This window comes from Desmodus rotundus, chromosome 2, assembly GCF_022682495.2.
Source record: "Desmodus rotundus isolate HL8 chromosome 2, HLdesRot8A.1, whole genome shotgun sequence".
Lineage (NCBI taxonomy): Eukaryota > Metazoa > Chordata > Mammalia > Chiroptera > Phyllostomidae > Desmodus > Desmodus rotundus.
In genome coordinates this window covers 190452538-190468389 of record NC_071388.1, presented here as the reverse complement: position 1 = coordinate 190468389, position 15852 = coordinate 190452538, and the positions used below count along the sequence as shown (strand labels likewise).

The 15852-nt window shown below is 37.4% G+C and overlaps 1 protein-coding gene across 24 annotated transcripts in view; it reads left to right on the top strand.

Moving 5' to 3' along the window:
• The window catches only part of IKZF2 (IKAROS family zinc finger 2), a 138472-nt gene extending 123118 nt beyond the window's left edge, over positions 1 to 15354 (top strand). For 22 of the 24 annotated variants that reach the window (XM_053919049.1, XM_053919037.1, XM_053919043.1 and 19 more), the window contains 3 exons: positions 659 to 796; positions 8764 to 8907; positions 14444 to 15354. In XM_053919049.1, the coding sequence (XP_053775024.1) occupies positions 659 to 796; positions 8764 to 8907; positions 14444 to 15168 (1007 nt within the window). In that variant the 3' untranslated portion in view covers positions 15169 to 15354. The remainder of the gene's footprint in view (positions 1 to 658; positions 797 to 8763; positions 8908 to 14443) is intronic. The other 2 variants (XM_045197973.2, XM_053919051.2) reach the window with 1 other exon arrangement.
• The last annotated feature ends 498 nt before the right edge of the window (positions 15355 to 15852 follow it).

Below are 15852 nucleotides of genomic sequence, written 5' to 3'. Positions count from 1 at the left end.
GCTTCAGTGGTTGTTGTTAATAATCCTGACGCAAAGCACCCAGGAGCTTAATTCTTGGTAACATAAGAACAGGGTTCATGTGGGAGAGAACACACTTTGTCTGCTGCAAAGTTTTGCATGTGTGAATAGTTATTACCAAGGTGGAAAAAAAAGAGAAACTCTGCTTTTATCTGTACTTTTTCTCATCACTTGAATTCCTTTTAGTCTTCTTGGTACCCATGAATAATTTCTTCATTAAACAATGACATTTCAAGTTGTTGCATTTTGGTTTCCTCCAGTGTGATTCTCTGTCCTTACCACCACCACCCCCCCCAAAAAATAAGTAAAAAATAATTCTCGTCATGTATCTAGCTGAGAGAACTGTGTTAAGAGTAACTGTTAGTGTTAAGAGTCAGATAATTTGAAAACTGATCATCTAGGATACAGTCAGAGCATGAATTGGATTCAGTTTTTCCCCTGTCACCAAAGGTACCATCTGCCTTATCTTCTTTCTGTGTTTTAGTCTTGGTAGAGATTTATTATCTAAATCGGAGTGTGGAGGAAGAAGAGATTTAACTCTGAAAAGCATATAAATGTTTCCTCCAGACTGTCAGAAGTTAGCTGTTCATTTTGCCCTGGATGAGACTGGCCGCACACTAATCCTGAACTCTCTTCTCAGTGGGTAAACCTCACAAGTGCAACTACTGTGGACGAAGCTACAAGCAGCGCAGTTCACTGGAGGAGCACAAGGAGCGCTGCCACAACTATCTCCAGAACGTCAGCATGGAGGCCGCGGGGCAGGTCATGAGTCACCATGGTGGGTAGAAACGGCCTTCACAATCTTCATCCTCCTCTCTACTGCTCTTGTCGTTTGCTGTGGGGTAAATAGTTCTGTCTACCCTTCGGCAAGGAGATGGAATCGTACTTTGTTTAAAGCAATTGTAGATCACATTAACTTCGCATGGGATTATATTCTTGAGAATTTGAAACGAGTTGAGCTTTGGGACACTTTGCAAACAAGCTATACTGAGTTTTTGTGATACTCCCAAATTGTTTCTCCTAACATGTGTTTGCATAAACAGAATAATAGCAGGCACCCTTGCATACAACAAACAAAGGTACTATGTATTCTTCCTAACAGTTAGAGACGGTTCCACATAAGTCTCCAGGTTTCCTAATAGATTTAGCTGGTTATTTGTGCCTTTGCATTTCTCTTAGGTAAGTGATCAGTGATATAATTGGAATTTTCTCCGGTCTGTCTTGTGATTTATCTTGGAAATTACTGATTTTGCTTTCTGTAAGTGTGGGACACAAACTAGGTCAAAATTAGGCACCCCTTCCCTCCACAAAAATCAAAACCCAAGCAAAACACCCTGATCTCAACAACACACAGTAGCATATAGAAAGGCGGTCTCTAAGATTTATCAGTTAATAATCCTCTACTGCTGATAAATTAATGTTAGTAAATCAGCTTCACAAAGAAAATTACTAATTTCAGTTATGTATATTTGGAGCCATCTTGACTTGTCTTATCCTTCTAATTATATGTTTTTTATTTTATTATTCATACAAGTACATACAAAAATCTTAACTTATTGGTGTTTTATAGCTGTTACATAAAAAAGATTTGACCAATATTAAATAGTGCAATTGGAGAATGCTATGGTGACTTAAAGTATAAATATCTATTGAGCAATTTATAGACAGATCTAAGATTATTTGTGGGGCTTTTATTTGTTTTATACAGTGTATACTATGGAACTGTGCTTATTAGCAGTTAGTGATTATATGTTGTTGGGAATTCCTTTTGATTAAAATATTTTGTTATTGTGAATAATTAAAGCATTTCTTTGTATTGAGGGTACTCGATCAGATTTGATTCCATTTATCATTGTGAGTCTATTAGTTTATATTATTATTAACTAAAAAATTATAAAACCTTTCTGTTTTAAGTCTTAGCGAATTTGATATTGCAAGTTTGCATTACCTGGCTTATGAGTGTAGCATAGGTTTCATAGCACAGAGGTTGAAGTGATGAACCTAGGAGTTCGACAAATGCAGTCTAGCTATGTGGTGTCTAAGTGTGCACAGGCTTGGCATGATAATTAAATGTTATTGGGTGTGCAATAAACACCCAATAAATAGTTCTTTTTACTGTTGCATTTCTGGGCATTAAATATTAAGAAGTTGTAAATGTTCCATCCCCTTTAAAGTTATGTTACTTCCTGGCATTAATTTAGACATTGGAGGTTTCATTTGCCTACCAAGCACACTATTTTTGTTTAAATAGTTGGTTTTAGAGGTGGCTTGCGGCAAGGTAGCTGATAGAGGCTTGGGGACATGCCCAAGATTTCCAAAGACACCTTATGGCCCTGCTACTTTTTCCATATAATGATCCCTTATTGCAGTTGTACATTTGATTGGATTGTTAATTCTATTAATTCATTTTTCTACTGATATAGGGAAATAGGTGTACATAAATAATTATAGTCAACATTTAACTATCTGTTGGCAGATTAACCAGTTACAGATTAAGTGCTTACAAGCAATTTAAACAGTATTTTGGGAGAGGAAAATACTTTTTCCTAAAGTGCTGCAACCTCAGCATCAACCCCATTTTCAGCTTGCTTAGCTCTTCCCAGCAGAGGCCCTTTACAGTGGGACTAGTAAATGGGACTAGTCTGAAATTGTGCTGGTGAAGGGAGAGTGGGGAAAGTGGGAGAGACACTCAGCTCCTGGGGAGAGCATGGGCAAAGCCAAGGAGGAGGGGGTGGGTTTCCATATCATTTAGAAACCCGAATATTTGTTCCTCAGTATTAGATACTGATTTAACCACCTAAGGTTATATTAATGCCATTTAATACTATAATTTTTCTAGGTATTTTGTAATAACAAATTGAAATTTTCCTTGCTTTCCTTTTCCCTTTTCTAACATACTTAGTGGGGAATTAAATGTGTGGGGTAGGGATTGATAGATGCTATAAGAGAGAAAAATATAGGTAAATGCTGCTCGAGTTCATTGTTAACCTTGTCTCATGTTGGGAACCTCATATACATTACTTGGCATGTGTCTCCTTTTAAACAGAGCCACAGGGAAATCCTTTCTATCCCCTTCCCTCTCTTACTATCTTGTTCCATGCAGTCTATATATTTTTTGTCTTTTCCTCTGATGGTTTATGTGGGAGTTGCTATCATTTTGATAGCCATTAGCTCCTTGAAATTAATTACTGTTCTTTTATTTTCATATCTGACATAGTTATATTTCCTAGCCTTTCTTGCAAAACATGTTATTCCTCATATTAGCTCTTACAGTGAGAAAGTGTCTGAAGCGGCATTCTTTCACTCACTCAGGAAACATTTATAAAGAGCTTATGTGCTAAATTCTATGGAACATTCTGGGGATATAAAGGTAAATGGAATAGATGCAATTTCTTTCTTATGTTTATAGTCCAGTAGGAAATACATACTTAAAAAGTGAAATGAAGTGAAGCACATGCAGTTGTGAAGGTGTATATATGCTTCTCCGGGGCACAGATGCGGAACTGACCTCCCTGTCTGGAGAAGTCAGGGAAAGCTCCATAGTACAGTGTTTTACCCATGGAGGAGGAAGAGAAAAATTGTGTTGTTTGGACAGATTCACAGAGAATGTACTGTCCAGGCAGGTAGTTACCACAGGCTAAGACTTAGAAGTATGAAAAGAACACTAGCAGGTTTCTGGAGGTTAAAACATAGTTGGACCTCAAGGAGTGGTAGGAAATGAGATTGAAATAGTAAATTGTGAAGTAAAGATAGATCCTTTTATGCTAATCCAGTGTTTGGATTTCACTGGGGTAATCAATTTGTGTCTCCTAAAGAAATATGTCACCAATGTAGAATACAAAGTGGTTGGCTGACAGGCATGCTTGGGGAGACGGGAGGGAGAATGCCGAGGAGGAGGAACAAACAGGGGGAAACGCTGAACACATATTCAGCAGGTGAAATAAAAGGGTCTTTAGTTTGATGGGAAGGGAAAAATAATGACTTGTACTTTTGCAAATAAAGATAATAATGCATTTGGTTTTATGGTAGATTATTTGAAAATTATTTTATGCTCATTTTCAATTCTGTTCAACTTGAAGAAAAAGCTTTAAAATCAAAGTACATTATTAATATCCCCTCCTTGCCTAAAGACAAAAATGAAAGTCTGAACCGGAAAGAGAGCAAGCACACTTTTAAAGAAAAATATATATTTCTAGATTTATGGTTTGATTATTTGGTAAAGGGAATTTCTTTATTGCAAGTATGGAGACATAATTGGGAATGTGTAAACTTTCTAGTAAGCATTCTCCACGTATTTCCCTTGGGTGACATTCCTTTCATTAGGTCATTTAGAAAACATCCATTGGATAGTATATTTGTCTCATATCCTAAAAGATACTACAGATACAAAGTCAAATAAGATGCAGTCTCTACCCTAAGGTTATTTATCAACATTTGGAGGAAATGGACCAGTAAACCAACTGTTAGAACACTGTGTCTTATGTGATAAGCATTCCGGAGACACAGGATAGATCACACTGGGTATCCCAGAGAAATTTCTAGGGAAGGTTATGTTTTAGTGGAGTTTTGAAAGACAAGATAACTAGCTAGCTGAATAAGTGAAGAAGGGGGTTTCATGCAGAAAGAACAGCATGTGTGAAGAAACAGAAGTCTAAAAGTGTTGTGGGTTGAGGATCTAGAAGCAGCTCTGTATAATTAGAGCCCAGTTTGTAAGGGAAGAAAAATTGGAAGGTGGTAAGGCTAGAGATACAGGCTGTGAACAGAGCTTCAAGGGCTTATCGTGCTAAGTGAAGAATTTTTAATTTATCCCCCAAAACATTATTACATTGACATTTTGTTGCTAGAAATGTGGGAGGTAGATCAGAAGAGTCAAGATTAGAGGCAAGGAGACTATTACAACAGTCTGCTGATTGATTGAGTTGGGCCTAGTGGCCTGCAGTATGCAGAAAAGTTGGTTAATTGGGAGCAACTATAGATGTAGAATCTAAAATACTTGGGAACTCCCTGTATACTTAAGGAGAGGTGGCAAGGAAGAGGAGGGGCTGGACGCTGGGTGAAAGGAAGGAATCTAGGATCTGCCACAATTACCTAGCATGGATGAGCAGGTAGGTAGTAGTGCTGTTCACTGAGATGGAAATTAAAGTAATAGAAAGTTTGGATTAGGGAAATGGAGATTTCAGTTTTTGAACATAGTATGCTTTAAGTACCTGTGAGAGTTAGCCAAGCTAGCCAAGTGAAACTAAAAAGAAGTTGAATATATATCATATATACTATATGATATATATACATCATATATATATATAAGTATATATATATATAATCAAACTCTCAAGAGAGAAATGGATAGAAAATTGTGGGAGCCATCATTATATAGATAGTAGCTGGAAGTAACAGGCTTTATAAAGTTATATGGGTAAGTATAGAGTGAGACATCTAGAAGGCCAAGAATATACCAGGAAGGGGAAAAAAAAAACAAATAAAAAAAAGAGCCATGAAGATGAGTAAGAGCAGAAGGCTTGAAAATGGAAAGAGTGATTTTATAGAAGCCAAAGAAAGTATCAGCACTGTTGAATGTTCTCAAGGAAATAACTAAGATAACTGAAAAGTTTCTTTTAGATTCAGCAACATGGAGAAAATGTGTGACAAAATAGAAGACATCTGTTGTTTTTGCCTGCCTCACATACCTTCCTTCTCCTTTCGATAACAAGACTTTCATTTCCCTTTAGAGAACTCTCTCCCATTGCGTGAGCCGTGGCGGGTTGTCAGCCTAGGCGGCCGCCCCTCTGGCCACAGGATGGCCGTATGACCTAATCTGGGTGTCTCTGTGTTGGGAACCCTATGGTTCTGTCTGTATGATTTATCAATGTGATGAGATAATGAAATAATGCAAGTATAAATCAATTTTTTCCTGGTTATAACTTCAAAAATAACTTCAAGGAAGATATCTGGTTATGAAACTTGCTCCAACCAGTGAAGTTAACATGTCGTTATATTCTTAGCCCAGATGATCGCTTCACTATGGGAGCAAACCTCCCTGAGTGAGCCAGACAGCTTGTTTTATGTTTCAGGCAATGTACAAAGTGGGCAAAAGTAGGTTCACAGTTGTGAGTAAGCAGAGCACAGAGTTTATTCTTTATTATTTATTGTCATTATTTCCCATACAAACAACTGTAAGCCTACTTTTGCCCACCTCCTGTATATCCAGAAACATTTTTGATGAGTTACACCCAGATTCATGAAAGCAAAAAATTCCGATTAGTTAGTAATTGAGAAAATATATAAGCTATTTTCCCAATGGCAGACCTTAAAATATATTAAACTTGTTTATATAAAGTAAAAATTCAAGTTAATTCTACAAAGAATACCATGGATAGTGGCCCAGAGCCCAGCCACGTAGGTTCAGCCATACATCCATTACTAACTAGAAGTGAACTCTGAGGAAATAGCGTCTCTGGGTCTTTGCTTTCCCATCTGTAACATGGAGATGGTAATGATACCTATCTTGGTTGGGGGGACGGTGTTGAAACATTAAATGAATTATTAAATGCAAATCCTTAAAACAGTACTTAACACACATGTCAGCTGTTGTTGTTGCTGTTGTTATTGATCATTGCCAATATGGTAGAAACAAGATCTCCATTTGATATGTAAAGGACTGTTGTAAAGAAGAATTCAGACCAGAGCTCTGCCGAAGTCATTATTTTCTGTTCACATGAGCTTCATTGAACTTGGGACAAATCATCTGAATTGAGGTGGATGTGGTATGGGACAGTTCCCACACCCAGGTTTCGTTTTGAATGTTAAGTGTGTGCAAATATGAAAATTCAAGGTGAGACTTAGAGCAAAACTGCTAAGTTTTAAGACTACTCATTTCAAAACTAATTAGTATATTCAATTCGGGGGCAAACCCTGTTAACCAGTTTTGCTGTTTTTTAGCAAAATTTACAACAACAAACTTTTTTTCTTTCCTTCTTTCATTTTGGATCTTGGTCCGTGACATATTTTTCATCTTTGGTCTATAGTTATTTGGTCTATAACTACTTTCTTAATAACTTAATAAATGCCTGCAAATCCACCCAAAACAAAACAAAAATTAAGATTTTGATAATAATCTATGCAATTATATTGTTCCCCACCACATCACTGCTTTTCCATCCTCCTGGATCCCCCTTATTTGATGTTAGGGTCTTCCTTTCTTTGCTTTACTTTTTTAGTTTTTTTTCTTTTTTAATTTTAGTTTGTAAGATAGGACATAATGTTTTATGTAATGTAGGCGGTCAGACTTTTTCTACTTGACAAATATTATATATCAATATAGAAAATGAGTTGTTTCCTTGTTTCTGAATCTCATTCTTGGAATTTTTTGCCAAATTAACACCCAGTAATTGCAGAATCCCTTGCCATTAGTAACCAGAGAGCCTGTTATAAAACAGAGATTTAAGATTAAATTTTCCTAGTGCATCTACTAGACTATATTAGGTTAACCTAAAACTTAGATTGAATATCAATCTCTTTAAACATGTCCAATTTAGGAAAACAATTTTCTGATGCTGTTTTTAATTTTTTTTTAATTTGGAACCTGTATTGCTTATTAAATAGGTCATCTGAATTGTGCCCTGGATTTTCTTAACTTTCATCTCTTGCTTTTTCACTCTATTTTAGCATCCACCCTTATAAATGAGGGTGCATTGTGTTTTGCACAATGAAACTATCCTTTTCTAATTCAAGGAGGGGAATAAATCATTTTACGGCTCCTAAGATATGAAACCTTTTTTTTCAAGCAGTGTTGGCACAGGTACCATTGGAGAAAGCAACAATAACCGAGAAGCAATATGTTACGGTCTTTCCTGTGAACACTGGTTATAATCTGCTGATCTCACGCTGTCTCAGATGTTACTCCGTCCTTAGTTAAATGTTCTGTGACAGTGTTTGTATTCAAAGGGAAATTTTATAAGTTCTTTGTGTACACTATGAATACCAGTATCCAACCTATGAGCTAGTATATTAGCCTGTAGCAACTGAAATGGGATGAAGAGGGAGCAGGACGGAAAGTGTGCGTCAGTGAATCAGAGCAGTTCAGTGAGAAAATATACCTATTTGGGAATAGATTCTTCTGTCTTGCTGCAGAGCTCTTCTTAAAGTAAATTACAACTATGGAGCTGCCACAGTTTACTACGCACGTTCAGAACTGGATCTCCTTCCCCCAGGCTGCCTTGTGCAGGTATTTAGCTGCTGCCAGTAGGGCTACCAGCTCTCTCAGCTCATCCCATAGAAAATCTGTTACAAGAAAATACATGGCTGAAAAAAAAATCTGGTTAAATACTGTATTGTTATTCTGTGTGTCTGTTGAAGCTTTCCTCCAAACTAGTTGACTTACTTAAATTGTTTTACAAAAATAAACTCCAAGAGCCTTGAGAATAGTGCAGTCTTAAAGTAGTATTGATTTTAGTCAATGTCAAAAACACTTTCAGAGGAATAAGATGAGAAGCAAGATGAACATGTTTGCCACCAAGAGTGGCAACAGTTTATGTCATTGATCTGAGAGAGGCTCAGATAAAAACAAATCCTCTGTGTGTCAGAGTAAAATTTCTGGGTGCCCGAACACTGGAGGTTACCTTTCTACTTGCTTGTATTTGAGCATGCTAGCTTGTTTGTCTAACACATACTGAGAGGGCGAATCCAGCTTTGTATCTTTCCAATGTTGAAGAAATTATCAGATTGCGTTTTTTGTATGGTTTTATATAGTACCTCCTATAGAAGATTGTAAGGAACAAGAGCCTATTATGGACAACAATATTTCTCTGGTGCCTTTTGAGAGACCTGCTGTCATAGAGAAGCTCACGGGGAATATGGGAAAACGTAAAAGCTCCACTCCACAAAAGTTTGTGGGTAAGCATTACAAATGCTTTTATTTCTTTAAAAGGGTGATTTTAATGGGCAAAGACATGTTCCCGTGTATTAGAAATATATACAGTGTATTTCAGTTCATGAAATGAATGTCAGTCTCTTTTCTTCATTATTCTTTTCTACTTTATGCCACTCCATGTATGTCATCCACACGCACACACACACACTTAAGTCTATGAGCTTAAGGAAAGAAATACTGATAGTCGTAAGTTGCTGTCTCAAAATGAAATAATATATAAACTAAAGTAGCATGTAAAAACAAAATGTTGATTTATTAAAAAAAATAATGACACTTAAGGGAAAAAGAGTGTCTGTTAGACAGTTTTGGGTAGTGTTTTTAAATTTGCATTAGCACCTGGTTTTTGAACTGTTTCTTTACATGATGTTAATGTTTCTAGTATTTGATCTAGGGTGAAAGGAAATCTCTTTTTTTAAATTCTGCATTAGAAAAGTAATGCAGCAGCCTACATTTAAGACGTTGTTTATATTGGTTCTGTATTTCGTATTTTGATCTTTGTTTTCATCCAGTCTATTATTTTGAACTGAAAAGACTAAATATGACGTGTTAGACTCTCCTTTTTCACTTGCCAGCCCTTGGATAGTCTTTGGTGTACTCACAGTTGGCATCGTTCTGCATACTGTTCAGTCATAAAGTATCTCTGAGCATGCAAAAGGCATCTAAGTTCTAAAAAGACTGTGAATAAGAGATTCAATATAAAGAATTGTCATTAATTGCACATGTAATATCTATTTCTATAGACCTTCTGTAGGGTAGAAATTAGAAGAAATAAAATTATTTAAATAGATTCTCACATTCTATAGTAAAAATCATTGTGGAACATCTTATATGAGTTGAGTGATAACTGGGGGGGAATCTTCGGTTATTTCAAAATGGGAAGAAAGGGTAATAAAATCCTATTACTCCAGTAAACACTAAGAGAAGGTTTCCTTTCAATCTAAAATTGAAGAACTAACAAATTATCAAAATATCACTTTAAGAGAAGCAGGCAAGATTAATGGACAGAGCTTCTTGAAAGAAGACCGGTTGTAGCCCCAGGATCCCTAGTTTACCGTAGTTCAGTGTGAGCCCCTGAGAGCGCACTCAAAGGCTGGCCATGGGCCCTTGGTAACTTCTTTCTCTCTCTTTCTTTGTATAAATGACTTCTAAAAAATGCTATTCATCTGTTTTTAAAATTGGTTAATTTGATGGATGTCCACTAAGTGCCCATATCTCAGCTAGACACTAGTGTAGTTGGGAAAATATGAAATTCATTTCTATTTTTTTCTGTCTTCTGAATTTATTTAGTTCTGCTTTTGAAAACATTTTCATTTTTTTATGATTTAGGGATGCTACTCTCAATTGGATTTTATTACATTTCTTAGAAAAGAGGGACAGATTTTTAAATTTACATTTTGGTTCTAAAGTAATGACATTACATTTTTACTAGGAATTTGAAGTTTTGTTTTTCTAATTTGGATTCTGCCCTAGCAGTAATATATTATATAACAATTGCATAGAAACTCCTTCTATGTCTGAAATGGAAAACATTTTATTATTACACACTTACCATAAATTCCTTTTTTCTATGTCCTTCAGTTAAATACTATTCTCTGACCTTATTAAGGTCTCCCAGCCAATGACCCCTGAGCTTCCTTCCTATTTGTCTCTTCTTTTCTTATCCAGCTTTGATCCTGTGATCACTTTTTCTATTCTTTTGCCAAAATTTTTGACTCTCCTGATTTGTTGTCTTTCTATCACCTTCTCCTGGTGAAACCCCACTCTCTGGTGAAGCCAGCTGAGCCTCTTACCCATATCTACACAGCGGCTAGTACTTCTGGAGTAAAGCTCACTGGGTACAATTTGGTGTCACTATAAATAAATGAATAACTGATCTCAAACATCCATTGCCCCGCCCATGCTATGCAGCAGCCCTCCTTCGGTTTGGTCCTCAACAGCCTTCTCTCCTGCTTACCACTGTGGCCATTTCAACTTTTCTCTCTGTAAATATGGCGCCTCACTCCTTGATGGTATTATGTCCAGATTCACAGGGAATAAAATCAGTTGAGGTGATTGCAGTATAATATCACTAATCCCACAGGACGATGTGCATCTCCATGAATACTTTCTTCTTCTTGTTTCAAAGGACGAGTGTCTCTCTTTCTGATTAAGCTTAATTCCTCTAATTGTGCTCTGGGATTCTCCTATCCCAGCCCCCCAAATACCTTACACTATTATTTTTCCTCTTCCTCACTTATATGTCAACTTCCCACCTCCACTGGAATTTTTATTTTAGCATTTAATGTGATAAACTCTCATCATTAAAAAAAAAATCTTTCCTCAGACCCAAGCCTCCTTCCAGGTACTATCTCCGTTCACCTTCTCTTCAAAGATGGAGTTCTTGAAAGTGTTCTCTCTGCTTGTCTTCTATAATTTCTTTCTTTCTACTCATACCCTGGCTTTCTTCCCTGTGTCCCACTGAAATTATTCTCATTGACGTCACCACTAGCTTCCATAGTGCCAAGTTCAGTGGATCTTTTTTAGGCTATCTCACACAACTATAGAACATTTGCCACTATTGATTAATTCCATTCGAAGTACCTCTTTCCCTGGTTTCGATGACATTGACTTTTTTGCATTTTCTCCACCTTCGTGACTGCTCCGCTCAGCATCCTTTATGGATTTACCCCTAATAGCTATACAAATGGGGGCAAAGGTACTAATGGAGGCCTCCATTCATATGCCTAAATATTTTAGTATAAATCAAAGTGAAAAGCTGTTATGGTTTACCTTTCTAACTTAGAAGACTGAGTTCTAATAAATGTGGAATTCTCAGGTACCTTGGAGTTCCACACCAGACCTTGGCTGCATGAGCAGAACTGCCTCCTTGCCTGGAGCCAGGCCCCTCTCTTAGGCACATTCTCAGTCTCTTAGTTCTGTCCAGTTTCAGAAGGAGGCTCAGCACACATGTGTACACACCTCAGCCTGCACATCCAAGTTCTTTTCACGTTGTACCCACATGCAGTGCATGAAGAGTGGAGTGTGGGCCATTCCTCAAGCTGAAAAGCATGCATCCAGCAACACAGTTGGTATGAAGAAGACTGCTAACCCACTGCTCACCCCGGGAGCAACTTCAGAGCCATTTGGGCAAGGAATTCTGGGGTCAGAGTATGGTCTAGGGAGCAAGCTCAAGGTAGTCATGTTCCCTTGGCCCTGCACACTTCTCATTCCATGAGGAGCAAAGCACAGGGCACTTTAAATATGGGACTCAGTGCAGGAATCCCACTTGCCCCACTTGCGCTGGTCTATGGGCATCCATGAAAATCTTGGTGTTTTCAGTTTCTATCCTTGAATTTCTCTTCTTTACACTTTCTCTACCATGTGTGATACCGTGTATTCCCATGGCATCAGAAGTTAATTTCCCTAAGCCCGTGACTCTCATTTCTACATTGCAAGACCAGACCTCCCTCATGTGAGTTTGAGACTGTAACTCTGTACATACTGGACATGACTATTACTTACAGTCTACCCTGACCTGAATTCATCATCTTTAATGTCTCATTGACATCCACTAAGTTTCCTGGGCCAGAGTTGTGGGTGTCATGATTAACTTCTTTCTCTTTCTTATTCTCTATGTCTAGATAACTTCCAGGCCCTAGCAACTATGTTTTCTAAGTTTTTCTCCTTTTCATCGGATTTTCTCCATTTCCATTGCCACTCCACCAGTTCAGGCCGCCATGGTCTCAATAGCAACAACTTCCTAAACCATCTTGTTGAATAACTGTCTAGTCAAGTCATTTCCCTGTTTAATCCTTTCAACGTTTATTGCCTTCAGGATAAAATTCAAATTTCTTAGCTGTTGAATGAGCCCTAAATTGTATAACTCCGTCTTTCCCATCTATTTTGTCTCTGAGCCTTCCTGCCTTCTGCTCCCCCCGCACATTCCTTTACTTGGCTAATATTTGCCATCATGTTCATATCTCTGATACCACTTCTTTCAAGAAGTCTTCTTTTACCCCCCTGGTATGAGATATGAATTCTTCTTGTATGATTGCATAGCACATATATCACACTATGTTATAAATGATCCCTAGATTACTATCACTGACTCTAAACTGTAGACTCTTTGAGAATATAAAGTTTGTGTGGCTTAACTTTTAAACCTTTGACATTGCAGTATCTTACATTGGATACCATGAGATAATTTCTCATTTTATCCTTCTGTTTTCATTGTTCTAATCATTACCCTGACCATACTTTGGGGACTTTTCTTCAGACATGAGACAATACTAGCTACTTGGAAGTGACTTCCAGAATGCAGTTCTGTGGACTGATATGTTCTATCGACATTGCCAGTGGAGGGTGCATCTACAACATACTAAGTATTTATAAGAGCCCACAGATATTTTTAAGAAACAGTTATCTATAAGATTTACCTATCAGAGAAACTGGGTAATTAGTAGAAGACCACCACATTATTTTCGTGGTAGAAATTTAAAAAGATAAAATATTCTATTCAAATTTGGTAATGTTTGAAGGAGAAAAATTAAAGTTTCTTCTCATATTCTATGTACCAAACTCTTTATAGTTAGTCTTTAGGTATTATACTGAAATAAAATTAAATTAATTGCAGTTAATATTAAAGGGAAAACCAGAAACATACTTCAGTCAAGAAAAACTATAGAAAATGGACAGAGGATCATAGCAGAACCAGTTTCATACATGCCTGAATAAGACAGGAGTAATGTAAAACTAAGTAATTATTTTTTTGAGATGCAAAACAACAAAAGAAAATACTTTCCAAATTTATAAGTACTTTTGGAAGTTAACTCATATTTTAAAGAGCCCCAAATTTTATTGATCAGACAGTACAAATTTTTAAAGTTCTTTAATTGGGACTCTTGAACTCTCCAGAATGACATACGTTTACTCTGTAATTGTTTTCTTAATAGAGCAGCTAAATCAACCAGATTAGCCCTACACAAAAGTGAGATGACAGATTTTATAACCGGATCACAACTTCTGGTTGTGTGGCTTGGTCACCGATGTTTAAAATATGCAAAAGCAAGCATAGTCTCTGACTTATTTTCACATGGTATTTGTTCTTCCTCCTATAGTTGCTGACTTAGTTTCACAGTCTCTGACTATTTTCACCTGGTATTTGTTTCATTCTCATATAGTTCCTGAGCTCTAGACAAGTGGACGTTTTAATAGTGAATAAAAATAAGATAACGCAGTCAATCGTACTTTTCAGGCTGGGTGCATTTTCCCAATGGTATTAGAACAAGTACAAATGGCTTGTGAATTTTTTTTACTAATCCCCTTTGTAGGCTTAGAGTTTTTGTGAGTCTCAGCAGAATTAAAGAGCCTCAATATTTGATCTAAGGAATAAGATACACCATATTATGGAAAATGGATTTGATTAGTTGGCTTTGTAGTTTTGTATTTTTAATCCAACCACTAATTTTGTTGTATCATTTTTTGTTTCCTTTTTTCCTTTTCTCCCCCTCTCCCTTTCAGGGGAAAAGCTCATGAGATTCAGCTACCCAGACATTCACTTTGATATGAACTTGACATATGAGAAGGAGGCTGAGCTGATGCAGTCTCACATGATGGACCAAGCCATCAACAATGCAATCACCTACCTTGGAGCTGAGGCCCTTCACCCTCTGATGCAGCACCCGCCAAGCACAATCGCTGAGGTGGCCCCAGTTATAAGCTCAGCTTATTCTCAGGTCTATCATCCAAATCGGATAGAAAGACCCATTAGCAGGGAAACCTCCGATAGTCATGAAAACAACATGGATGGCCCTATCTCTCTCATCAGACCAAAGAGTCGACCCCAGGAAAGAGAGGCCTCTCCCAGCAATAGCTGCCTGGATTCTACTGACTCAGAAAGCAGCCATGATGACCACCAGTCCTACCAAGGAAACCCTGCCTTAAATCCCAAGAGGAAACAAAGCCCAGCTTATATGAAGGAGGATGTCAAGACTTTGGACACCACCAAGGCTCCTAAGGGCTCTCTGAAGGACATCTACAAAGTCTTCAATGGAGAAGGAGAACAGATTAGGGCCTTTAAGTGTGAGCACTGCCGAGTCCTTTTCCTAGACCATGTCATGTACACCATTCACATGGGTTGCCATGGCTACCGGGACCCACTGGAATGCAACATCTGTGGCTACAGAAGCCAGGACCGTTACGAGTTTTCATCACACATTGTTCGAGGGGAGCACACATTCCACTAGGCCTTTTCATTCCAAAGGGGACCCCTATGAAGTAACGAACTGCACATGAAGAAATACTGCACTTACAATCCCACCTTCCCTATGATGTTGACATACCTTTTTTAAAAAAAATATTATCACTGTCATGAATTCTTATTTTGTGGACGCGGTGTCTTCGCTCTGCCTAATTACAATTAGGAAGAAACAGAAGAGAGAAAGGACAGGGACAGGGGATATTGTTTCTTAATAACTTGGTTTGTTTATTTTGTGGGAATTTTGAGAGCAGTTCATTTCTGCCATGCATAGGTATAAGGCATATTGTGCTTTGAAAAAAACATCACTTGATTCGTACAGGTTCACGTAAAAGATTCTGATTTGCCACTGATGCTCAGAATTATGATTGAAGGCAGGAAAGTTTAGCTTTCTGGGTAGGACTTTCTCAGTTTAAAATGGGATAAGTAATTTAACGCTTCAAAGAATTTATTTCAAAATGTAAACTGTTGTGTTTTTTTTTTTTTTCTCTAGAGATCATGGAGCAGAAACACATTGTTCTTTTCAGTGGTAACTCCTTGGTTGGGTGGTTGTTGTGGGTTCTATGTTTACTTCCCCTCTGGAATTTATAATACGGTATGTTATACACTGTACCATAGAGCAAAACTTTTAAACTACAGGTAGTTAAGGGTACCTACAACACATCTGAGGTCC